At 32.5% G+C, this 27,541-nt stretch overlaps 1 protein-coding gene across 1 annotated transcript; it reads left to right on the top strand.

Moving 5' to 3' along the window:
• The first annotated feature begins 5,284 nt into the window (after nucleotides 1-5,284).
• On the top strand, nucleotides 5,285-27,327 carry LOC142345323 (sodium-dependent lysophosphatidylcholine symporter 1-like). Its single transcript, XM_075397321.1, has 5 exons — nucleotides 5,285-5,957; nucleotides 15,001-15,372; nucleotides 16,022-16,753; nucleotides 19,969-20,095; nucleotides 26,842-27,327. The coding sequence occupies exons 1-5, from the start codon at nucleotides 5,825-5,827 to the stop codon at nucleotides 27,239-27,241; spliced, it is 1,764 nt and encodes a 587-aa protein (XP_075253436.1). The 5' UTR covers nucleotides 5,285-5,824; the 3' UTR covers nucleotides 27,242-27,327.
• Nucleotides 27,328-27,541: the final 214 nt, after the last annotated feature.

Genomic DNA, 27,541 nt, shown 5'->3' on the forward strand with positions numbered 1-27,541 from the left:
TGTAACATTTAATTTGCGTAGCAAGTCGTAATCACTATGCTAAATGGGCTCTGTGGTAATTGACTACAAACTAACTTAAGTATAAATAAAGTGTATACTACTGTACTAATTACCAGTTATAAGCTATAAAATTTTGACATTTTTCTGCTCGGATTTAATTTTAGGATACGAGTAATGTTCAGAAAACGAACAAGGAGGTTCGGTAATGTGCGTTTGCACATAAAGTTCCGACACCGCTTATCCACGTTTTGATTTAATTGTCTACCAAATGAGAAAGAGTAAAAAACGTCCCAAAAAAATACATATCGTTCAACAGACAACTCAAAGAAAAATTAATGCTGAAATAGATGTGAGGCAATGAAACTTGTCATTTATGAGAGTGCATGAAAAAATAAATATACAAATCAGATCTTAGCAATCATTAATTACTAACAAAATATCATACCTATAAACAAAAAAAAGCACATGATAACAAAAATGTGGAAAAGATACAATCTGAATTAAACAAACTAATCTGCCTTCCATTGGATAAAATAGAAGAGATATCAAAAAAGGAGACTCGCTAGCAGTTTGAGAGAGAAGAGCAAAAGAGGCAGAGTTAAAAAACAGGTTTCTATTTTTGAAGACAAGTAACTTCAAATACACTAAAATCATTACGGATCGACCGGGATCATTAAAAAAATTTCATTTGATAAGGTTGCAAATAAACAAAAAACCTCAGCAGTTGGGCAAATATCCAAAAAGCACTTTTTCTTGTGAAAATGCATGGTACGAAGACGAAAACTCTAAGTTGAGTATAAAACAGATTTCAAAATTTGATCTTGATTCTTCAGGAATTGGATGAAGCCTCTTGGTACAGAAACCAGCTTTAAATTTTGACAGAGATAAGATAAAGTTGCAAACTCAAGAAAATTGCAAAGCTCAAATGTTATCAAAGCAAATTTTTTCAGAAACTCAAACAAAACAATATAAACTTTCAACCTAAAACATAAACAGATCAATTAAAAATTGTTCAGGAAAACAGTTGAGCTTGTTATTTGCAAGACAAAATTATAAGACGACAAAAAAGGCCAAATACCGACAGAACCTAACATTTTTTAAACATTTTACTGATACCACACTTTCTAAGCCGTTAAAGCCATAAGACATTGCGAAACATTAAATTTTTTAAATTGACACAAAGGGATTAGTTTTTTGGATTAGCTGCCTTCTTAGTTGTTGGTGAGGCTTTCATAAAAGTATTCAGAAACAGCTACAACTTAACAAGTAATCAATAACTTTTACCCGTTTATTCACAGAAAACCCTAATTTGTCGCTGGGCCAAACGTAAGATCTTCGTGTCTACGTCATTTAGGAGTATGGTCCTTAATCTACTACTGCAAATGGGTCTGTATTTTGGTTTGAGCCCAAATTAACAGTTAATGTGACTTAAGTGAAACGTCTCTTTTCAAGTGAGAAAAATTGTGTAAAAATTTTATTTAAAAAACAGAAAGGTATTGAAAAAGGCTCTTTTTGACGTTTTACAGTGCTTACCAGGCTATTCACATTTTTTGCAGATGGAATGAACAAAGTAAATGTTCATTCAATATATTCTTGAGAAAAAAATTGATTTCAAGAGAGAAATGTTGGACACAGTTTTTAACCACGTGTTACATTCAGTAGGAGTGCTCTTCTGCTATAGAACAACTTTTAAAGGATGGAAAAGCGAACAAAATCGACCATTTACAAGTTTCACACTGAAAAAATAAAATTTAGTTTTTTGAGCAAATTTTTTGATTCGTCTAGTTCATCTTTTTATACGACTCGAAGAGGAGTTTTGCAAGCATGTTCCTTTTTGTTAAGCAATTTCAATTTTTTTGGGAGGTAAACTTTTCCTTAACTTAAACTTAACAACGGTTTACCTTAACTCCGTCGAGGAAAATATACCAGAAATTTTTACTGTCTGCAGAGCAAATCAGCGCTGAATTACTCTATAGACTTTCTGCTCTTTAGGATTGCGAGTCCTCTCTTCATATCACAATTTATACTGGCCAGTATTGGTTTTTTAACAATTTTTTTTGCATTGAAAATAGTATGATCAGCTTAACTCTCGCCAACATATTTGGCTTTATATGCGATTCGAACTCCCGCGAGGGTAATTGTTACATTTAGTTTGCATAGCAGGTCGTAACCACTATGCAAAATAGGCTATGTGGTAATTGACTACAAACAAGCTTATGTATAAATACAGTGTAAACTACTGTAGTAATTACCAGTTATAAACTATAAAATTATGACATTTTTCTGCTCGGATTTAATTTTGGGGTACGAGTAACGTTCAGAAAACGAACAAGGAGGTTCTGTAATGTCCGTTTGCACATAAAGTTCCCACCCCGCGCATCCACGTTTTGACTTAATTGTCTACCAAATGAGAAAGAGTAAAAACGTCCCAAAAAATTACATATCGTTCAACAGACAACTCAAAGAAAAAATAATGCTGAAATAGATGTGAGCAAATGACACTTGTCTTTCATGAGAATGCATGACAAAATAAACATATAATCTGTTTTCCATTGGATAAGATATAAGAAACTAAAATCAAAGAGACTAAAATCATTACGGATTGACAGGGACTTATGAAAATTTCAATTGAAAATGTTGCAAATGAACAAAAAAAAATCAGCAATGGGCAAATATCCAAAAAGCACTTGCTTATGAAAATTCGTGGTACCGAAGCCAAAAAACTTTAAGGTGAGCATAAAACAGATTTAAATTTTTGAACTTCATTCCTTAGAAAGTGGATGCAACCTCTTGGTACAGAAACCAGCATTAAAATTCGACAGATATAAGCTAAAGTTACAAACTCAAGAAAATGTCAAAACTCAAATGTTATCAAAGCAAATGTTATCAGAAACTCAAACAAAACAACATAAACTTTCAACCTAAAACATAAACAGATCATTTAAAAATTGTTCAGGAAAACAGTTGAGCTTGTTATTTGCGAGACAAAATGATAAGACGACAAAAAAGACCAAATACCGACAGAACCTAACAGTTTATAAACAAATTACCGATACCCCACTGTCTAAGCCATTCAGACCATAAGACATTGCAAACCACTAATTTTTTTAAATTGACGCAAAGGGATCGGATTTTTGACTTGGTTCCCTTCTGATTCGAAGTGGCTCATTTATGTAAAAAGTTCAAGAAAAAAGCATAACAAGAGTCACAAAATGAATCAACGAAAAATTGAATAGAATTGTCGATAATGAGGTTAATTGCTGACGATAATGAGGGCAAAAATTGGGAAATTCAAAGTTTTTTTCTTACAAAAGAGTTAAATGAAACTCATTAAAATCGTTAGATATAGACTGAAAGAAAGAAAACAAATTTAACTAAAATCTTCCAAAGAAATTGAGACATTCGATTGTCAAGAATATGCCGGACGACAACAAAAAGAAAGACAATTAGAGGCAAAAACAAAAAAAAGTCGTATAAATTTTGCGAGAGGACGGTTCCGCAGCCCTTTAAACTATAAAATTATTTACAAGAGTTTTCTTTGCGCCTACTTTGAGGGTCTTTTTTGCGCCTACTGATAACAATGAGCTGTCCTTAATGTTAAAAATTAAAAAAAAAACACATGGCAACATCTAATTTTGGCGGATATGCAAAAATTCACAAAAATTTTAAGAAGTTTCGTAGTGAGAAAGCTGTCTTTACATCACATGGAAAAAAATTGCCCTTTAAAAACTGAAACAAATCTACACGTGGACAGAGATAAGGTAGAAACTGGCAACCTTCAAACATATCTGATCTTTTTTAAAACAAATCTATTCAAAGTCATAGGAGTCATCAGATAACAACTGAAAGCCTTGTAGAGGTTCACTTCTAGCCCTCGAGAAGTCCAAATAGATCTTCAAATAATCAAAAAAAGCCATGACGCTGCATAAAAATTATCAAATGCAATCAAAACAAAGGAAATCAATTGAAATTTAGAAAAACACACTCAAAGCCTTATAGTCTATGATCTTTTATGTGAAGACATAATGGATGTTTAGTTTAATTCATTTTGTTTTTAAAAAATTTTTCCGATTAATTTGGACTGGTTTTGAAATCAATCTTCTGGTTAAATAACATGAAAAGAGCGAAAAACCAAAGATATTGTGAAAAAGACGCACCAAAATAATACAAATATTTTTTGAGTGTATGAATCCATGGTGAGTTTAAAGCTGGCCCTGATTTGCTTCGCGTCCAACAAAACAATTATCTAATTAAAATATTTTGCAATTTACATCAATTAGCAGTTGGAATATTTCGAAAAACCAGAAATATATGATGTTTTTTGAATAATTATTGAGGTAATTTTTCGAGAAAAGCTCGAGAAAATTTTTTTCGAGAAAATTTTCTAGAGGTAATTTTTTCGAGAAACTATTCAATCCGGAAGACTCCTATCGGAAAACAACTAGCCTTTTATGGAGTTTTCAAAGATTGTGACAGCTTATGTTAGGTCTCCAGGCATATTTCATCAAAGTGGATAAAAAAAGCTTATTTAGAGCTATTTCTTTTTTTTAAAAAAAGACTGAAATTCGAAAAATTCAGCAAAAATGTTCATGAACGACTAAGATAATAACCAATCAGGAACCCTATTCTATCCCTAACAGTAAAAGCAAAAACAAATTTTTTGACAGTTTTAACGAACTTTAACAAAATTGGCGAAAATTTGGCCAAGAATTACGGGGAATGTGAATAGAAAAAACAGAGTTCCGTCTACTATTCACAAAACTTTAAACCTCTATAACTCCCTGTAAGGAAATAAAATTAAAAAAATCTTTTTTATTCGATATTTTACGCTGGACGGGCTTCCGCCCACAAGCGGGTCGGAACAAAAATGTGCTTTTACACATTGCTGTCAAAATTTGGAAGAAATGAAAGTATTGATAGCTTCTGCTTTTGCGCATGGTTTACTTGTATTTTTCCACAATAGTACAATCAATTTGTTTTCCTGTTTGAGTTCCACCACATCTATGGAAAAGTACTTAACCTGTAATATTTGTAATGAATGCTGCATCAACATAGCATCATGGTTTATAACAGGTTTTTAAGGAAAAGAATTAATTCAATACCAGATACCAGATTTAAAAATGTTTTAGCTTTCTCTACTCAGTTGCGTTGAGATATTTTTGTTTGTTCATGTTTTATCTCGTTTGGTCTTGCTTATGGTAATCTTTCTAATTTTATTTAATAACTATGGTTTGTGGCTATCTTATTACTATACCATTTAAACGTAGTATGAGTTTATGCGTGAGAAACTACGAATGGTGTCTTTTGACTGGTATTTTTCTGAGTACATTTTATAAATTAATTCGATCGTGAAAAATGTGAACGACTTTCAAAAATTAAGTCATTTGGTCAACGCATAGTTTTATTACACAGAAGCCTGAGAAACACGCTCAAAAGCCTCTTTTGGAAATCGTTCTTAGCTAACTTGATTTTTACATTTTTAATTGTTTATTTTTGTTTTGAAGCCTTGAGATTTTAATAATTCGCAACTGAGGTTAAGTCACGAACTTTGAGAAACTTTTCAAATAAAATAAATTTTTTGCATTTTTACTGGCAATAAAATAAACAGAAAGAAAGTTAATGATTTAGCTTGGCTTAATAAAGTATAAAGTATAGAAGCCGTATATCTGTAACAAGAGAAAACAGAAAATTGTAATTTGATGTATAGTTTACTGTGTACAGATTTATAAAATTCTAGATTTAATTACGTTTTCTATTAATTTGATCATTTTCACTTGGACATTTTATTTAGTTTTTGACTTTGAGCTATACTTTATAATCAAAGATGACTATTTCGAAACGTGAAAGAACGGCTAATTCGGAAAGTGACTGGAATTCGCCCAAGTTGGTGTATGCGATTTCAAAACTGTCCGTGGATATGGAATCGCGTTACAAAGATACCACTCCGGATAACACTGGTAAGATGTATTTGAATTAATTGAAATAAAGTTGTTCGACATAGTTTATTCTTTACCTCATATTTTCAAAAAATAATTTCAACTGAGAATCTTAGTTGTTCAGACCTAACATTCATTTCGAGAACTCTATGCCCATTTGTTGGGCATTATCGCTTAAATTTGATATCTAAAAACTGATAAGAAATCCATGTACGACTTTAAATGGAATTTCTAAAGTGGGCTCAGTAATATGATTTTGCACATAATGTACAGCCCAGCACATCCGAATTCTCTCACTTTTATAAAACTCAGCAATTAGCAAACTTTTACAACAATACATGATAATTGTAATTGTTCCGACCCACTTTAGTGGGTGGGAGGAACTATATACTCAAATGAGTTTTTTTGTTCAGTCAATTTTGTCCGATCGATATATCCATCGTCGAGAGTTGTTGGTATCAATAGGAAGTCCGTATTGTGCAGAAAATGGAACTAAAAAGATTTTTTAGTTTCTTTTTTTTCGGGGCAGTTATCGAGGTTAAAAGATATTGTGAACGTTGGAATGATATCCCTGGTTTTGTTCACATTTTACGGAATTTTTGCTCACCTTTTGTTAACTTTGCTAAATTTTGTTAGATTTTATAGGAAGAGTACTATTGGTTTCACCTAAAACCTAAAGGAAGTTTGCTGACATTTTTTGACCCGTTTTTTTTTAAAAATGATGGAATTTCAATTTTGTTATTTTGACATCTTGCTGCCGAAGTATCTATTTTGGTTACAAATAAAATTAGTAGCTGTTTTGGTCTTTTGTTGTATTTGACAATCAAAAAAAATTTGATCCAATTGAGGCAATGTCTTTTTTATAAACTAATTAAGAATTTTTGTAGTATTTTCTACTTTGTAGAATTTTAGGGCTTCTATGACTTCCAAAAAAATAATTTCTTAAATCCGATTTGAATTTTTGGTTTTCTGCCCGCATTTGTTTTCCTTTATGAAGTTTCATGACTGAGTATCAATAAATAGAGGTGCAGATGGCTTGCCTGTATGGTATACCTAAAACTATAATGCTTTCAGTTGAAAAATAAAAACTCTAAAAGATTTCATTTTAATTGTTTTAAGAAAACCTCAGTTCAATTGTGAGTTTTTCCCTTTTTTGATGTTCTGTCAACCTGTTGTTTAGTGTCAGTAAAGTTAGAACTTCTTCCTTCTGATTGAAAGGTAAATCTTTCAATTGTTTTTTTTAAATATATTGACTTCATTGCTTCGATACCACGAGTTCTAAATTATTTTTTTTCTAACTTTTCTAACATTTGAAGAGAAAGGCTAGTATACAAATAGAATGTTTTTAGTCCATGGCGTATAATTTTATTGGCTTCGAAACCATTTATTGCAGAGTGAATTTTTGATTTTGCCTGCACTTGTCTTTCTTATTTTGCTCTGCCATTACGCATTTTGGATAATGCAGATCTCAGTGGCTTCTTCTGGAGGCAAAAACAATCCTACTTCATGAGTTCAATTGGTTGCTGATGGTGATAATGATTTTGAAAATTTTTGTATTGAAAAAATTGATCGACCTTTTGGACTATGCCATTTTCTATTTTTTTGGAAACTTGTATATCATTGTTAAAACTGACATCTCGCATCCCTTTTTGGCAACGTAAACAGCAATCCGTTTTTTGTTTTATGTTGCAGCTGATAGTTTTATGGTTATGACGCTGTGTTTTTTTGGAATTTAACTAAAAACATTTTGATATTAGTCCTTGTTTGTGGTAATTTCCTGTTGGCTTTTCCGCATTGTCCTTTTTAAACGAGGGCTCCCTTATGATTATAAATACATCAGTTAGGAGATTTTTATCTGTCCAATTGATAGCTTAGCGTCTTAAAGGCTTCAACAATGTTTTTTTTAACAGTTGAATTTTGAATTCTGTCTGTACCCGTTGCTTTTTTGTTGTCTTAAGACAAACTCCCCTTCAATTTGAGGCACCATTTGCGTCCCATCAAATGGAAATTTTCCTCTGAATTATTATAATTGATTATTTACAAAATTATAATTTTGGAATAAAATTTAGTTTCAAAACTCATAAAATTTTTGAGTTTCAACGGTTTTTGTTAATCTTTTTTCTGACAATTTGCTACATAGTCTCTAATGTAAAGACAGCTTACATCATCTTTCTTCAGAATTTTTTTTTAATAGAGTGTGTTTGTTAGTGATATTGTGACTCCGTTATTGTGAGTTCGCATAAATCCTTTGTGATTTGATTATTTGCCAACATTTTAGACCATTTTTGTGCTTCAATTTTTCGTTTTTGTGTCATGCTACGGCATTAATGGCGGCTACCATTGGTTTCCACTAGCCAAATGAATAGCTCATGATTTTAAAAAAATCGTCACCGTTTCTCCCAATTTTTAACTTAATACTTGATTTTTAGATGTAAATGTAACCATTTTATTTTATAGTCTTATGACAAACGCTGGATAATGAGAGATCTCAATTGTTCCTTGTATGGACGTGAAACAAGACTATTAAGTTTTTTCAACTGAGAAAAAACGTTTTTTCAAATATCGCTGTTTGGTTCTTCTGTCTACCTTTTGCTTAGTCTCAGTAAAGACCGCTCCCACATGTTTTTGTGAGGTATACAAGTTTTTTTGCTCAAGTCTTAGACTTTTGTCTGATTCTATCTGTTGCCAATTTGATTTTTCGTTTGGAAAATGAAGATATCGAGTTTTGGTTGTAATTAACAAATATTCTTGTTAATTGATTGTTCTGATTATCTTGTAACTTAATCTAATCAATGTCAAGTAAAATTGTTTATCCAGGATGGCGTTATATAATTCATTTACTCGTTATTGAATGCTCCCAACGGCTCTGACGGAGATACATAAGACTTTATCTAATATTTGTGGTTAACAGTTGATGAATTAATTTTGCTCTCTTTTTTTTGCCTCATGACTTGTTACAAAGTCCTAATAATGAAACGGCACATCGGCTTTAAAGTGGAACATAGGATGATTTGTCCAGTTTAAGTTTTAACTGATATTTTTGAGTTTGACCGTAGTTTTTTGTAAAAAAAACGGATTTTGAATTAGACGGAAATTGATGTTTTTTGTTTCTGTTGATTCTATTGTATCGGAGTTTCACTAATAGCAGGTATCCTCGACTCTCTAATGTGGCAGTGAGTAGTTAATTCATCGGTTTGCGCTTAAGAAAAATTACTCGTTAACCAAATATCTTCGAGGTTTAAGTTTTTTGAAAGTGTACTTTCTCTTTCCCTCATTTAGTACACAATTAAGTCAAAAATATGAGCGGGTTTGGAATATTATTTGCAAACGCACATTTTCAAATCTCGTTTTTTCAACTTTAAAACAAGATGGGTGCTAATTTAAAGACACGCAAGAGTACCTTCAAAGGTCATTTCTTTTATATTGAATGAGCATGATGAAAACGTAACTGAACCACTACGGACAACAATTGTGAAAAGGTGAAAAAAGTTTTTGCGCAAAATAACCAAATAAATTTGCAAAGCAAAACCTTACGAAAACCAGAAATTAAAATATCAACAATTAAAATTGAAAATAGTTAAATATAAACAGTATCATTCCAAATCTCAAATCTGAACGAATAAATTGCACAAAAACTTGTTATTTCAACGGCTCCAATGGAGTTACATAAGACTTTATCTCATATTTTTAGTAGACAGCTGATCTGTGTAGTTTCTTCGTTTTTATTTTTGTGCATCTTGACATGTTACAAAGTCCTAATAAGGAAACGTCACATCATTTTTAAGGTGAAGTTTAATTCGATTATTTCAGGTTAGGTTTTAACTGATGTATTTTGGGTTTCTTATTTTTTAAAGTGTTGTTTCTCTTACTCATTTGGTAGAACATTAAGTTAAAAATATGAGCGGGTTCGTAAAAATATGTGCAAACGCACATTGCCAAGCCACGTTGTTTGAACTTTAAAAGTGGATGGGCTCTAAGATGAGGACAAGTATGAGTACCTTTAAAGATTATTGCTTTTATTATGAATGAGCATGAAAAAAATGTAACTGAGCTCTTGCGGACAAAAATTTTGAAAAAATGAAATAAATCTTTGGCAAGTTATCCAAATTGATTTGCGAAGCAGAAATTTGAACAAGGTTTTGGCCGTCATCAACGCTCGTAGTTTGCGTTGCACAAAATTTAACAAACGAGGAAGTTGAACTTGAAGAATGTTGTACACTCTATTCTAACGTCTTATCAGTCTTTACTTCCAATTACCCGTGCGCAAATTCAAAAATTTCAAGTAATGAATGAAAAAAAGTGGATTTTAACAAACAATTAGACACAATCCATTAAAAATGAAAATAATTGAATTCAAATAGTATCATTCCAAAACTCAAAACTAAACAAAAAAAATGTCACTGAAAACTTGCTCTTTCAGTTACAGAGGGAATGCCAAACTAGAACCCTGGGATACTATAAAGATATTATATTTTGTTTATCTCATATTTGTAGTAGATAGCTGATCTGTGTAGTTTCCTCATTTTTATTTTTGTGCATCTTGACATGTTACAAAGTCCTAATAACGAAACGTCACATCATTTTTAAGGTGAAGTATTACTCGATTATTTCAGATTAGGTTTTAACTGATGTATTTTGGGTTTCTTATTTTTTAAAGTGTTGTTTCGCTTACTCATTTGGTAGAACATTAAGTTAAAAATATGAGCGGGTTCGTAAAAATATGTGCAAACGCACATTGCCAAGCCACGTTGTTTGAACTTTAAAAGTGGATGGGTTCTAAAATGAGGACAAGTATGAGTACTTTTAAAGATTATTGCTTTTATTAAGAATGAGCATGAAAAAAAATGTAACTGAGCTCTTGCGGACAAAAATTTTGAAAAAATGAAATAAATCTTTGGCAAGTTATCCAAATTGATTTGCGAAGCAAAAATTTGAACAAGGTTTTGGCCGTCATCAACGCTCGTAGTTTGCGTTGCACAAAATTTAACAAACAAAGAAGTTGAACTTGAAGAATGTTGTACACTCTGTTCTAACGTCTTATCAGTCTTTACTTCCAATTACCCGTGCGCAAATTCAAAAATTTCAAGTATTGAATGAAAAAAAGTGGATTTTAACAAACAATTAGACACAATCCATTAAAAATGAAAATAATTGAATTCAAATAGTATCATTCCAAAACTCAAAACTAAACGAAAAAAAATGTCACTGAAAACTTGCTCTTTCAGTTACAGAGGGAATGCCAAACTAGAACCTTGGGATACTATAAAGATATTATATTTTGTTTATCTTATATTTGTAGTAGATAGCTGATCTGTGTAGTTTCCTCGTTTTTATTTTTGTGCATCTTGACATGTTACAAAGTCCTAATAAGGAAACGTCACATCATTTTTAAGGTGAAGTATAACTCGATTATTTCAGATTAGGTTTTAACTGATGTATTTTGGGTTTCTTATTTTTTAAAGTGTTGTTTCGCTTACTCATTTGGTAGAACATTAAGTTAAAAATTTGAGCGGGTTCGTAAAAATATGTGCAAACGCACATTGCCAAGCCACGTTGTTTGAACTTTAAAAGTGGATGGGTTCTAAAATGAGGACAAGTATGAGTACCTTTAAAGATTATTGCTTTTATTATGAATGAGCATGAAAAAAATTTAACTGAGCTCTTGAGGACAAAAATTTTGAAAAAATGAAATAAGTCTTTGGCAAGTTATCCAAATTAATTTGCGAAGCAATAATTTGAACAAGGTTTTGGCCGTCATCAACGCTCATAGTTTGTGTTGCACAAAATTTAACAAACAAAGAAGTTGAACTTGAAGAATGTTGTACAATCTGTTCTAACGTCTTATCAGTCTTTACTTCCAATTACCCGTGCGCAAATTCAAAAATTTCAAGTAATGAATGAAAAAAAGTGGATTTTAACAAACAATTAGAGACAATCCATTAAAAATGAAAATAATTGATTTAAAAAACGAAAAAGTGCTAAATAAGCACCATTAAAATGAAAATGCCGTTAAACTTTTGATGTAGGTGTTTTCAAAGCGATTTAAAAATCATTTGTGTACACATAATTTTGATTGGTGCTTTGAAAAAAGTGGAGAAGTTGCGGGAAAACGTGACATTTTATAATTAAACAACCCTTGTCACTATTATAGACTTTGAATAAAGAGCGCACGTTTCACGACGATATCTACTGTAAAAAAATGTTTTTCTAATTGACCATGAATTTTTCTGGTGTTTTCACAAGAAGACAAATTTGTTTCATGCAACATGCAAAAAAACTTTCCGCTAGAAATTTCCTTGCACATCGAGGTGTTTCGTAGACGCAATCGTCAAATCTCGAGAAATTCAGAAAACAGACATGGTTATTGTCAAATTTTTTTTTTTAAATTTTTTTTATGCCTCGCATTTACGTCTATCAAAAACGTTGGCACCAAAAAAAGAATAAACAAATATTGTCTGAAATAATTTTTAGAATCGATTTTGAATCATTTGACAGTGACAGCAGCCTCCAAAATTGTTCATCAGCTATTAGACTTTAGGGTATAGTGAGATAACCGATAATTCTGAAAAAGCAGTTAAAGATTTGTAATCAGAAAACAATTTAAATTGATATTTTTGAAGTGCAGACGTCATTTCATACAAAGTTGATGATTTTGCTTAACGACTCAAATTAACGTCATTGTTTTTTGCGAATTTACGCAAATTAACGTCAATTTACGAAAATTTGCAAATTTACAAAAATTGTTTTTTGCAAATTAACGTCATTTACAAAAATGCGTAATAACTGTTTTAGGGTTTAGCGTGTATAGATTTTTGATATGTCTAAAGGGAAATATTGTATTCGAAAACAAGCGAAATTGAAATGTTCAAATCCTTAAAAGAAAACGAGAGTCCAAAAACCAACTTTTCAAAATCTTTTTTTTTCTCATTAATAATAAATTTGATTCATGATTGAAATAGGCTAATTTCATCGAAATTTTTTAATACTTAGCCTTAAATCATCAAATTTGTCTAAAAATAGCCAATATTTTTATCTGAATAACGTGCCTCAAAAAATGTTTAGAAATTTTTGAATTAAAATATTATTCACAGAATGGGTTTTCTATTGATATCATTTACAACTTTGTGAGTTACATACAATAAGTGACCAAAACTGACTGAACAAAAAGCAAAAAAAAACAGTTGAAAATATAGTAACCTCCCCAGTTTAACAGTGTGCAAATCAAAGCTTTTTTCCATAAATTGTTTGGCTACAAGAGCTATAAACCGTAAAACTTTTAAACAGGCAACAGATCTCTTTTCCCTGGGAAATTTATGAAACCCAAAATCATTTTTGACCGCTAGTTGATTGCTTTGTTGCAGCCCGGACTGTAGTCCGAGAGGACTTCAGCGCTGAACCAGCACATTTCAAGAGTAAAAGTTTAGATCAGATCTGAAAAATTGCATCTCCAGAATATTTTAAGTTTCTCTATGTGCAGTTTTCTCTTCATTATGATTACATGGAGGTCATAGAGTTCGGCAGGGCTAATCTTATCCTATGTAGTTTGAAAATTACTCATAATCCAAAATTAAGATGGAGTAGATTTATGTCATACTTTTTTAGCTTATAACTGGTAATTACTATAACAGTGTACACACTATTTATACATAAGCTATTTTGTAGGCAACTACCACGAAGCCCATCTAGCTTAGTGATTACGACTTGCTACGCAAATTATATGTTGCAAGTACCCACGCGGAAGTTCGAATCTCATTTTAAGCAAACTTTGTTGGCGGGAGTTAAGTTGAACATACTATTTTTAATGCAATAAATTTTACTCAAAAATCAATACTAGCCAATGTAATTTTTGACATGAACAGAGTACTGGCCATCCTAAAAAAAACAGAATGTCTCCAGACTGATTCAGCGCTGATTTGCTCTGCCTCCAACCTCCGGGAGTTTTATTGTTACTTAAATGATTAAGTAGTTAAAGACTTAATGATGAAGTTGAAAAAATAATGTTCTTAAATTTGTAAAAGTTTTCATCAAAAACGTCAAAATTCAATTACACGCTGACAAGAATCGTTTATCCTATAATTAATCAATAGACAGAAGCTTAAGTTGCGAACATCGAATGATTATCATATATATATATATATATATATATATATATATATATATATATATATATATGTGTATATCAAGAGGAATTGATATCTTGTACGATCTTGTTCTACGAGTGTCTATCTTGCCTTATAAATTGAGACACCAACTGCCCTTGAAGATTTTGTCCAAAAGACACAAGGGCTCATTAATTAAACCATGGTACGTAGTATCCATCAAATGATCATATCGGATTTTCAGTATAATCATTGGAAGATCATAGCAAGAAATTTTGTATGTCTTACATGGAAAAATAAATATTCTTCTTATAATTGCTAAGATTATTCCTCTCGGTATAAGATATTCAAATTTGACCCGATAGCTTCAAAAGTTGGTTTGAGACTGATTAGCTCAAAGTTTTCAAGGTCAAATGTTCATTTCCTCTCAACTGGCATTACATCTTCAATTCAGTGTAATTTAATAAAAGGATCAGCGATCTTTGAATTTTCTATTATTTTGAACAAACAACACCTTGAACCAAATACCAATCTAAGCAAATAAACGCTCTACATTTGTTAATCTCAATAAACAATATTTGTTGAGCAAAATCGGTTGAAATAAACAGACATTTTTGTAAACATTTTGTTGAAAATGGGCAATACGGCACTAGATTTTAGAATATTGTCGGCAATGTTGTCATAATTAAGTTTTTGTAGCATTTTGAACTTGAGATCAAAAACCATTTGTGTGAAATGATAATCGAAACTTTGACCCTAAGCTGCTTCTGATGTATCATTTTTTGGCTTTCATTTCTAAGAAATTACAAATATCAAATTAGTGTATTCCGGTGGAAATTAAATGTTTTATAAAAATTTCTTGTTGGCGATGAAGTGGCTACTTAACATGCTCAATAAGGCTAAAAGCCCTCTTATGGACAATTCTGATTCCTCAATTAGTGAAGAATATTTGTACATTTTATTAGAGTCACAACCAAAGGAAATAGATGACAACAAAGAGCGATATCCTTCACCGTGTGATACGATCGAGAAGATCAAAAAAGGCGAAGTTGACAACCCCTCAACCAGTTCTCAGACCTCAATTTCAACTCCAGCGAAGAAACGGAAAATTAAAGATTCTGACAAAATTCCTCTGCAGAAAAAACTGGCACTGGCAATTGGGGCAGCACCCCTGGCGTTGCCCCTGGTTACAGCCACTGTGTTTATAACCCTGTTTTTACTGGATGTGGTGTTGCTGGAACCCAAATATTCGTCTCTCGTGTTACTTCTTGGACGGTCATTCGATGCTGTGTCCGACCCACTTGTTGGTTTTCTCGTGAACAAAACACAGCGGAAAGGTAATTTACAATAAATTTCCAGCTTTTTTTTCTTTTATTCAGAATTGTTAGCTTTTCTGATAGTGGAAAATGTGTTTCAAGCTATAAAAATATTTTGCTGTTTGTCTCAACAGAGGTGCGAGCATTTTTGTTCTAATAAAATCAAACAATCCAGAGATTTAATTAAACATTTTATCTTAATTAAACATTTAAATCGCTATATAGCGGGACCGGGAGCTTTGATGTCTATTTTTGATTCTAGAGACATCGTTCGTCGTATGTATTGAATTCTATTACGGCGGGCCCAACAGTTGTCTGCCATTGAGTGAGACTATATCAAAGTAAAAGGCCGATTTAAATGTTAAATTGATTCCCCTGCTCGACAGACAGCCCCCCCCCCCCCATACACACACACACACACACACACACACACACACACACACACACACACACACACACACACACACACACACACATACAAAATGAAATATGAGAGAAGTTGATAGCTTAACACCTTCATTATAGTATCCAAAAATCATGAAGACTATCCCGACCTCATGCTCTGCTATACAGCGTACAGCGTAAACAAAAGCTTTAGATTGTTCACATTGGTTAATCTAAACTACAGTTTTATGCGCGAGAGTGGAGAGGAAGAGAATGTTCGTTTTAGGAAACACTCTGAAATACTGGATGGGTTTTGCCATTCCATTCCTGCTTCTGGCCTACTTCATGCTGTGGGTAGTGCCAATGAAGAACGGAGAGAACCAAATTGGCATTCTTTGCTACTACCTCAGTATCTACATCCTACTCCAAATAGCATTCACAATATACGGTGTGCCTTACGCGGCTCTCATCATGTTCCAGACAAACGACCAGCGAGAACGAGACATTGCCACTGCCTTCCGGATGACAGCCGAGATCGTGTTCGCTATTCTCGGAATCGGTGTCGTCGGAGGCATCGTCAGCGACACTCTCGACTCCGACAGTGTCTGTGACGATTCGGGAGACGTTAACGATGATTGGTTGAAAAAAGCAGAGCGTAAATACATGATTGCAGGTGGCGCCATTTGCGCGCTGGTTCTCTTCTCTGGTCTGGTGACGTTTTTGGGAACCAATGAACGTTCTGATATCACAATTCCTTCGAGTAAAATATCAACAGCCAAGGCCACCAAACGTGTATTGAAACACACGCCTTATATATACTTAATGGCATCCTACTTCTGCATGTACTTGTCAGTCACAATTACTCAAGGCAACCTCCAACTCTACTTCAAGTATCACCTGGACAAAGTCGATCATTTCACGTACGCAATGGTTGTCCTTCTTGTTTGTATTGGAGTCGGCATTCCCGTTTGGCAAGCTGTCATGCTGAAATTGGGCAAAAAGTCGACGGCTTATATAGGTTAGTTCTCACAATTCTATTTTCATCAATCTGGTTGATTTACTTCTTCAGAAAACTTGTCATGAAGTTTGATCAAAGCTTTTGTTAACGATTACTCAGCTGATTTCATCCAATGCAAGAATTGAAGCATAATGCGGACGCCAGGAAGAACTTCATAATTTTTTTTGCCTTCAATATACAGTCACTGCATTTGTATTCAAGTGCAATTGTATCCACCACGGTGATACTTTTTGTCATTTGGCATATTTTGTGAGATGACTGATATAAACAGATGGCTATTTGTTTGAAACGCTTTTCAAACTAATGAATTGGAGTATTTTCAAACACATCAGGCGCAAAATTTTCATTTAGCTACTTGTTTTTTTTGGAGAAAATTTTCATATTTGATTTTTATATGCAAAATGTTGATTCTACCTTGCCTAATACGTCACTTCAGTTTCTAAATACGATAAAATTATTAGAAAAATACGAAAGTTGTTTTGAATATAAATTTATCATAAGAAATTGAGATTTTGAAATAACACAAAACTGTATAAAAAATCCGTAGACTTAAAAGACTTGCTTTCAAAATAGCCAAAATCACCAAATAAAGCAATCTGTCATTGTATAACGGATGATTAAACTTTTTGTGTCCTTTAATTTCAAGTACACTCCTTGTTTCAAGCAAGTTCATTTCCAATGTTTGAGTCATTCGATTTCCAAAACTCTTTTTACCAGCACCATATTTTACATAAACTTTTCCAAAAGGGTACCCTGTCTTTGTAACTGCTTCCTGATTAATGCACAAAAGTTCTGTCTGGGATAAGGTTCAGACTATATGCTTGTCATTCGAGCACCCAACACAATTTTTTGAGACAAAAGTTGCCATTTAAAAATTCCTTCCAAACAACGAATTTTTATTTATTTTAAACAACTTTGGAATAATATTACTTCAGTTTTAACTTAGCCAAACTTGAAAAAATCTGGATCCGCTGATCAAAGTTTTGCACCCAAAAATTCTTAAATTGGTTGTTCGAAATAGTTTTACGTTTGTGTTTGACTCTTTTTTCAATTGTTACGAACAATCGGCGATCTTATCGCGGGAGGACTGAAAGCTGCTGTTGTCGCCAAAGAATTTAATCTTGACAAAAATATAAGACGTTATTGTAAGTTATCATTACAAACAATTATACTTTTTTTCACTTCGAACTGCTTTTTTGATGCATTATTTTATTTACAAATCTGGATTTTTGAAAGACATTTGCCTGAATCCATTTTTGAATTATCTCTCAATGATAGGAGACATAAAATTCTGTAATGCATTCTATTGATATCACTAGATTTTTTGTACAGCGCGTGCATTCGTTGGAGTTGTTGATCAATTTGGTGGTCTTACGGATGAGTCTTTTGCCCAAAATTTTTGTTCCTCGGCTATCGTTTGCGTGCACGGTGTTCACTGGATATTTAAAATAAGTTGTTTCTTCTGTTTCTGTGGTGTCAGGAACAACAACTTTTTGATATAACAGCAACAACGTTCTTTGCATTTTTGAGTAAACGGATTGGTAAATACTAAGAATAGGAAATCGACGAAAAAACCTCTGAACGTATAATGTTTACTATTTTTCCTACATATCAATGTTCCATTTGAGCATAAAATTTGCTGAAAGTGCAATAATTATTTGTTGCTTTCTGAAGATTTGTGAAGTTTTATATATTTCATATTTGTTTTGGAAAATTAATATTGTTACTTAAGGTTTCTGCGAACCCAAACTGATTTGTGTTGTCATGAGGTAGAATCGAAGTGTTGGAAGGTACAAAAAATTTCCTTTATTCTTGCCCTGTGTTTTTTCACAATGGATACTTGTTTTTTTTCCCGATTTTGCCTATTTATTTTGTTTGAATTCAATTTTACTGCTACGTTTTACCTTCAACCCCCTGTTAAAGCGATATTTTGAATGTGCGGGTCAAATTATTGAATTAAATCAAAGACTTGATCATTTTCTGTTCTGAACGGGGTCTATCGCGCTAGCTTTATCCCAGATAACAAATTGATCAGAATTTCATCTGTTTCTAGACAACTAGGTGATCGTTTTTTGGGTTTGAAAGGTCTCGGGGCACAATTGGGCTGTAAATCAGAAAAATACCAAAAAGTCTATAGTTGCCTTTTACGTGCTCTAATATATATCACGCGGAATTTTGATATACTAAACTCATATCCTTATATGGTAAGATTTGCTCATAAGCGGCAAAAATACAAACGTAATTGAAAACTTTTTCATGATAATCTTCGTCGTAGCTTTTGTATAGCAAAACCGCTTTGCTTAATTTACGGTTCACCATTACAGAAATTGAGTTAAGCCGTGAGATGATTTTGATTTTTAATTCCCTCTGAAAAATGGTGAGTTTAGAGCGATTGTACAATGATAGGGTCCTCAATTTCTGCGTGATCTAAATCTGTTGCTCGCTCGCGTTCTCTCTCTCTCTCTCTCTCTCTTCTCTTCTCTCTTTCTCTCTCTCTCTCTCTCCCTCTCTCTTTCTCTCTCTTTCATCTCCCTGTATCAAAATTTCAGTTGAACAGTTTATGATTGGGCCGATCTCTATCCGTTCGAATTATTTAGAGAAGCAAAATAACTTTCTGAAAAAGCATTTTTTCTGCGAATGTCCTCAAACGCTAACCTTGTTTGGGCATCGAAGTAGTTAATTTATTAAGAAATCTCATTCTATTTCTTCTTCGAAAAAAAAATTGAACAGTCATATTGCTTGAGCGTCAAGCTCATTGTATGCATTTTTTTTGTCCTTGAGAGTCTGACAGTTCATAGCGTAACAATTTGGCGAGCAGTTTAACCATCCATCTTCGCTAAAAATTAGGAAAGAAAGAGAATGAAACTCTTTTAAAATTTCGTATTTTCACACCTCTTAACCCAGCGCAAGTCATGCTTAAAGAGCAAAAGTCTTGCTGCATGTAATTTTCTGGTATCATCGTGTATTTTGCGGCAGTTCACTACTAAAAGTCAAACCAAAAGTGCGCCGAAATTGATTCCATTTTTTCATTCTAAATCCTTATAGAGGTCTATTTAAAGCTATATAATCACCATTTGAACTCTCCTTGTGACATGAAACCCCTCCCCAGCGAATTAAAAAGCGCTATTGACATCCGCTTGTTGTTTGAGAGCAATTCGGCCGACCTTACTTGGTTATGTTTAAAACTCATCTGACTGTTTATTGTTTATATACAGGTGTGTTGATTCTGATCCCATGCTATGCTGTGCTAGGAGCAGTCCCTTCTGATACCTCTGTTGTCATAGTCTATGCCACTTGTGCCGTAGCTGGATTCGCCATTGGCTCAGCTTATCTCATTCCATGGTAAGCCTTCATTCAGTACGACATGCTGTTAAAAGTTTGCATATCTTTCTGAGTATATAATTGACTCACTCAGCCTGTATCCATTAGACCAAATCTTTATATGACCGGATCAGAAAAACGCCGCGTGGAGGGGGTTATACTAAAAATGTGAGGAAAAGCGCTCGGATTTCAGAATTCATTACAATTAAGAATGTTTTAACTAGGAAATGATTTATAATTTTCTCTACGACTCTTTGATAACTATTTTCAATGTCTGGAATTTGAACCCATGGTGGGTTACATTTGTTTCTGGAAACGGTGGTTCATCATGTTAGAATTTCGATCCAAATTATAGTCTTAGACTTAGTTAGAAATATTAGAAAGTTTAACTTACAAGTTAATCAGACAAGAGCAAATTGGTATAAGTTACTAAATTGATAAAAATGAATCTTCAAGAAATGGCGCTGTTATTCAGCACTCGGTTCAAATGATGGTTCTAGATAGTTATTATTAGAGTTAGGTTACTTGATGTATAATCTTCCCAGCATGTATTGAATGATTATGATACCACCCGAAGTGTGAATGAATTCTTAGAAAAGTGCAAATGCATTCTAAATATGGTATCCCTTATTTCTAGGACCGATTTTTAGGAATTTCGCAGAACAAAACCACACTGGGTAGCCCTTGCGAACCTATTAGTGCTATTTGTATCTTGACATCTTTGGAATGCTAATGAATATATACAACAGATTTTTGAGTCCTCTTTCATCCCAAAAATCAAATGACTATCTTCATCTATTAATCCGATCTCTCCTGTAAATCTCGGTAAAAAAATACTTATTACAAAATAAATAAAGCAAAACTTTACATAATAAAAGTAATAATAAGTACATAATTGATAAATTATACTGTGAAATATCATTTTTTATTCTCTAATATTTTGAGAAGTAATTCTTTTACTTAGTTAAAAAACGCTTTTATTCCGGCTGCAAAAATCCATGATCCACAGACACGCTTTTTGTACGGTGCAAAAACAAGAATTTTCAAATTTTTCCGAGATCTCCTGATGAAATCATAATTCCTTAATTTTTCACGACATAAGTTTTTCTACCTACCTAGATTTGGATATGTTTTGATGTAATTTTTAAAGTAGGCATTAGTACTAGAAGTAAACTGGTTTAAGTTAACTTTTGCTAAGTATAAGATTATGCCCGTTTTTATAAGTTAATTAAGGCATAAGGTCTTCATGAGAGTTAAATTCGCCTAGAGGGCTGACGCAGTGGAAAACAATACGTAGGAATTATGTTTGAAACTGGTTGGAATTTAGAAGCTACCACCTTAGCTGAAAACTAAATTTCTACAGTACAGTTAGATACTTAAAAAGTAAAAGGACCCTTGTTATAAAATTCATTATATGTTAAGGCTGATACTTCTATTTGGGCTGAATTTTATTCTTTTCAGCTGTCATATAGATTTTTTTTTGTAGGAACAGTGTCTGCGTAATCCAATTTTTGATAGCCGACAAACTGTCTAATAATCTTCCTTGTTCCGACTCCACTTGTGTAGGATTGAAGCACATACTCAAATGATATTTTTTTGTTCAATAAATTTTGGCCGATCGATATATTCATCGTAGAGAAATGTGAGTGGTATTATTAAAAATCTCCTTCAGCGTAGAATTCAAAATTGAAAAGATGAGTTCAAAAATACATTTCACGCTGCGAAATGCATCAATTTGGTGTTCTTTATAGTCGCAATTTGATTAAAAACGCTAGTTTTGGTCTCATAGGAAAGTTCATTATTACAAAATTCGAGTTTTTGAAGTAAACTTTTTATATTTTTTGTTTTTTAAGTCATTTACAGACTAATCACCTTTTAAATCAAGTTTCCATTAATGAGAAACCTCATTTACAATTAAATGATGTCCAATGAGCAAAAATTTAGTTTTCAAGGATTCGCGCATATTTTTATTTGGCTTTGGCTCTGAGAGCTCGTAATTTTAATGAAATTTTGATTTTTTTCGAGGCTCTACTAATTTTTCGTTGTCTTATGACTTAAGCTCATTGAGAAAAAGTGCCATAGGTTTCATAATGAGCCTCAAATGAACCTATTTAGTGCTTTGAGTAGACAGCTGTTGGCTCTTATGTCTTTAAAATAAATTTATTTCAAGAAAGTTTTTTTTAATTCAACCGAACTTCAACTTAATTGTTTTGAACTGTAAGTCAATCTTCGTAATGACAAGATCCCCATCTTTTCTACTGCAATTGAAATTATATGGGTTAGCAGTTTTATCTTCTAACTATTGGTTTTATGACTTTGATTCCAAGAGTTTTTATATTTCAGATTTCAGAATTCATTAAAATTAAAAATGAAACTAGTGAATGTTTTAACTAGGAAATGATTTATAATTTTCTCTACGACTCTTTGATAACTATTTTCAATGTCTGGAATTTGAACCCATGGTGGGTTACATTTGTTTCTGGAAACGGTGGTTCATCATGTTAGAATTTCGATCCAAATTATAGTCTTAGACTTAGTTAGAAATATTAGAAAGTTTAACTTACAAGTTAATCAGACAAGAGCAAATTGGTATAAGTTACTAAATTGATAAAAATGAATCTTCAAGAAATGGCGCTGTTATTCAGCACTCGGTTCAAATGATGGTTCTAGATAGTTATTATTAGAGTTAGGTTACTTGATGTATAATCTTCCCAGCATGTATTGAATGATTATGATACCACCCGAAGTGTGAATGAATTCTTAGAAAAGTGCAAATGCATTCTAAATATGGTATCCCTTATTTCTAGGACCGATTTTTAGGAATTTCGCAGAACAAAACCACACCGGGTAGCCCTTGCGAACCTATTAGTGCTATTTGTATCTTGACATCTTTGGAATGCTAATGAATATATACAACAGATTTTTGAGTCCTCTTTCATCCCAAAAATCAAATGACTATCTTCATCTATTAATCCGATCTCTCCTGTAAATCTCGGTAAAAAAATACTTATTACAAAATAAATAAAGCAAAACTTTACATAATAAAAGTAATAATAAGTACATAATTGATAAATTATACTGTGAAATATCATTTTTTATTCTCTAATATTTTGAGAAGTAATTCTTTTACTTAGTTAAAAAACGCTTTTATTCCGGCTGCAAAAATCCATGATCCACAGACACGCTTTTTGTACGGTGCAAAAACAAGAATTTTCAAATTTTTCCGAGATCTCCTGATGAAATCATAATTCCTTAATTTTTCACGACACAAGTTTTTCTACCTACCTAGATTTGGATATGTTTTGATGTAATTTTTAAAGTAGGCATTAGTACTAGAAGTAAACTGGTTTAAGTTAACTTTTACTAAGTATAAGATTATGCCCGTTTTTATAAGTTAATTAAGGCATTAGGTCTTCATGAGAGTTAAATTCGCCTAGAGGGCTGACGCAGTGGAAAACAATACGTAGGAATTATGTTTGAAACTGGTTGGAATTTAGAAGCTACCACCTTAGCTGAAAACTAAATTTCTACAGTACAGTTAGATACTTAAAAAGTAAAAGGACCCTTGTTATAAAATTCATTATATGTTAAGGCTGATACTTCTATTTGGGCTGAATTTTATTCTTTTCAGCTGTCATATAGATTTTTTTTTGTAGGAACAGTGTCTGCGTAATCCAATTTTTGATAGCCGACAAACTGTCTAATAATCTTCCTTGTTCCGACTCCACTTGTGTAGGATTGAAGCACATACTCAAATGATATTTTTTTGTTCAATAAATTTTGGCCGATCGATATATTCATCGTAGAGAAATGTGAGTGGTATTATTAAAAATCTCCTTCAGCGTAGAATTCAAAATTGAAAAGATGAGTTCAAAAATACATTTCACGCTGCGAAATGCATCAATTTGGTGTTCTTTATAGTCGCAATTTGATTAAAAACGCTAGTTTTGGTCTCATAGGAAAGTTCATTATTACAAAATTTGAGTTTTTGAAGTAAACTTTTTATATTTTTTGTTTTTTAAGTCATTTACAGACTAATCACCTTTTAAATCAAGTTTCCATTAATGAGAAACCTCATTTACAATTAAATGATGTCCAATGAGCAAAAATTTAGTTTTCAAGGATTCGCGCATATTTTTATTTGGCTTTGGCTCTGAGAGCTCGTAATTTTAATGAAATTTTGATTTTTTTCGAGGCTCTACTAATTTTTCGTTGTCTTATGACTTAAGCTCATTGAGAAAAAGTGCCATAGGTTTCATAATGAGCCTCAAATGAACCTATTTAGTGCTTTGAGTAGACAGCTGTTGGCTCTTATGTCTTTAAAATAAATTTATTTCAAGAAAGTTTTTTTTAATTCAACCGAACTTCAACTTAATTGTTTTGAACTGTAAGTCAATCTTCGTAATGACAAGATCCCCATCTTTTCTACTGCAATTGAAATTATATGGGTTAGCAGTTTTATCTTCTAACTATTGGTTTTATGACTTTGATTCCAAGAGTTTTTATATTTCAGATTTCAGAATTCATTAAAATTAAAAATGAAACTAGTGAATGTTTTAACTAGGAAATGATTTATAATTTTCTCTACGACTCTTTGATAACTATTTTCAATGTCTGGAATTTGAACCCATGGTGGGTTACATTTGTTTCTGGAAACGGTGGTTCATCATGTTAGAATTTCGATCCAAATTATAGTCTTAGACTTAGTTAGAAATATTAGAAAGTTTAACTTACAAGTTAATCAGACAAGAGCAAATTGGTATAAGTTACTAAATTGATAAAAATGAATCTTCAAGAAATGGCGCTGTTATTCAGCACTCGGTTCAAATGATGGTTCTAGATAGTTATTATTAGAGTTAGGTTACTTGATGTTTTCTCGCATTTTCCCTCTGAATTTTTGGTTTCTCTCTGTGTTTATTATTGTTTCCATAGTCATAAGACTTATTGTGAAGTTTTATTGATGACTTTCAAATAAAAAACAGCATTTTTTGCCATTGAGGCAAAATTTAGCGTTTTTATTGACTTGCGTTGAAAGCTATTGAATTTAATTCTCAAAATTTTCGTGGTTTTAATATAATTGTTCACATTTATTGCTTTTTTGAGGTCTCATTTTTCTCAATATTATCGTGATTTTAATATAATTGTTTATATTTGTTGATTTTTTGAGGTCTGATTTTGAAAGAGAGAATATTCGTGTGAAAAATTAGTCGAATAAAATTTTTTACTCAAGAGTTCCTTTTTTAATAGCTTCGACATTTCTCTCTCAATTTTTTTTGAATTTTTTGTTTTTGCCTGTTTTTATATTCTTTATGTAGTCGTAAAATGCAGAGAGGACTCATAGGCCTCTAATTGAGGATTGAATGAAAGATGTTTCTCATTCCATCAGTTTATATGTAACTTATTCTCATCTTTGAGGGATCCCACCCAATTTCTTATAATTTGAAAATAAAAGTTACTTTTAATGTTATGTCGTAACATCAATAGTTACTATTGATTTTCGTTTGTGTGAAAATTGGCCTTTTCTTAAATGTTTTGTGAGTGGTCATTATTTTTATTTCTTTTTCTCTTCTTTCAGCACATTCGCGTAATAACAGAGCCCAATTGTTTTCAAGTGAGGCCCAAGTTAACCTATTTAATCTTTCAGTATAAATTTAGCTGAATTAGTACAAATAACAATTGAAATTAAAAATAAAACAATATTCAGATATTAGCTAATGATTTTAATGGCTTCAATAATTTGTTTTTTTTGCAATTAAATTGTAATTTCTCGAGGTTTTCTGCATTATTAGTCCGGTTCTATGGCTTAGTCTAATCAGAGATAGATCCTATCAGTTTCTTAATAACTTTTTAGTCAATTTATCAGGAATTTTTTGTTAAAAGCTAACAATTTTTTAAACGTTTTAGATTATTTGGTTTAAAAAAAGGTATATTGATTCTTGAAATTCGTCTCATTATTTCTTCTTTTTGTCGACTTGTTACCTAGTTCCAATAAGGAAAGGTCTTATCCGCTGTATAGTTATGAAAAGGTAATTTTCTGTAGCTATGGCTATATCTGATTTCATTTTGACATTGTTACCAGGTGCTTTTAAATTTAGATTTCGAGTTTTTGCAGTTAATTTTTTTGTTTTTGCTTATTTTATTTGTTTTTCTTTCTCGTAGTGTTTTTAATGGCAGATCTCGTGAGCGCTGTAATGGGGCGTGGCATTATGCAATTCAATTCGTAGTTTGGGGGTGTAACGATTTTTTTAAACTCAAACATCTACTTTTAATTATCTCTTCCTTTGGTTGACAATTAAGTCAAAAGTGTAGATGAGATCGTGTCGGAACATCACGTGCGAACGCACATTAACGAGCCTCCATGTCTCGTTATAAACCCAACAGAACTAACAAGTTACTAGCTAGGGCTTTGGTATTAAGGTTAATACACTAGAGTGGTAACTGGTTCTGTACATTACGGGTTCCAGTTTTTTAGCCCTAATTAGTTGTTGTAGTTTCTGATTAAAAATACCTTGTTTTGTTGTTTTTGTGTCAGCTATTTTTTGTTGTATGCACTTTATATCATAACTATGGCGAATGATGACTCTGAAAGAAAAGTTTTGGGATCAATTTCATTGGCAATACAGCTGTGGATTTTGAGGAGGCTTACGTTATATTATTACATTCTACAATATCAGCTTCTTTAAAACAATAAAGGGGAGGAAAAGTGTATACAGAGAAACAAAAATTGTACTACCTTTGCAAATTAATGCTTATACTGCATGTTTTAGGTCCATGCTCCCAGACGTAATTGACAACTACACAGTCGAGAATTCAGAACGAAACGAGAGCATCTTTTTCGGTTTCTTCGTTTTCTTCAACAAGTTCGCAGCAGGCGCTGGACTCGGTGTCTCTTTGGCAGTTCTGGAGATAGCCGGATACGATAACGAAGCGTGTGAACAACCGGACGCTGTACAAAATGCTTTAAGACTTCTTTGTTCACCCGGTCCGGCTGCCCTCGTGTTGTTGTACGCCTTCTTTGTGTTTATGTACCCGATTACGGATAAGAAATGCAAAGAGAATAAGGAAGTTCTCAAGCAGAGAATTCTTCGTGAGAGATACGGAGCTGACTTTCACAGATACGTCAACAGGAGCTTCGAATTTGACAATGAAGCCATTGAGACGTTTTAAAACCCAGAGAATCAATAGAATAATTTCCTTTTTAGTCTTTTTGTACAATTGACGTTTTGAGTTTCGAATAGATTTTGTCTTCTTAACATTTCTTCTCAATACTTTTTGAACAGGTATTTTTTTAAACTTTTTGTTCCTGTCCCTATATCAAAAATTTCGAGATTTTGCGTGTACGGGTTTGAATCCCGATTGGAGCGGAGTTTTGGAAGAAATGTGACTAAAACAGTGACATACCCTTTTGTGACTACTAATGCGTCAAAATGTTTCCAAAAATCTCAGTGTAAGGAAATGGTTTAGTTT

The sequence above is a fragment of the Convolutriloba macropyga genome, chromosome 9 (genome assembly GCF_964194025.1).
Source record: "Convolutriloba macropyga chromosome 9, txConMacr16.3, whole genome shotgun sequence".
NCBI lineage: Eukaryota > Metazoa > Xenacoelomorpha > Acoela > Convolutidae > Convolutriloba > Convolutriloba macropyga.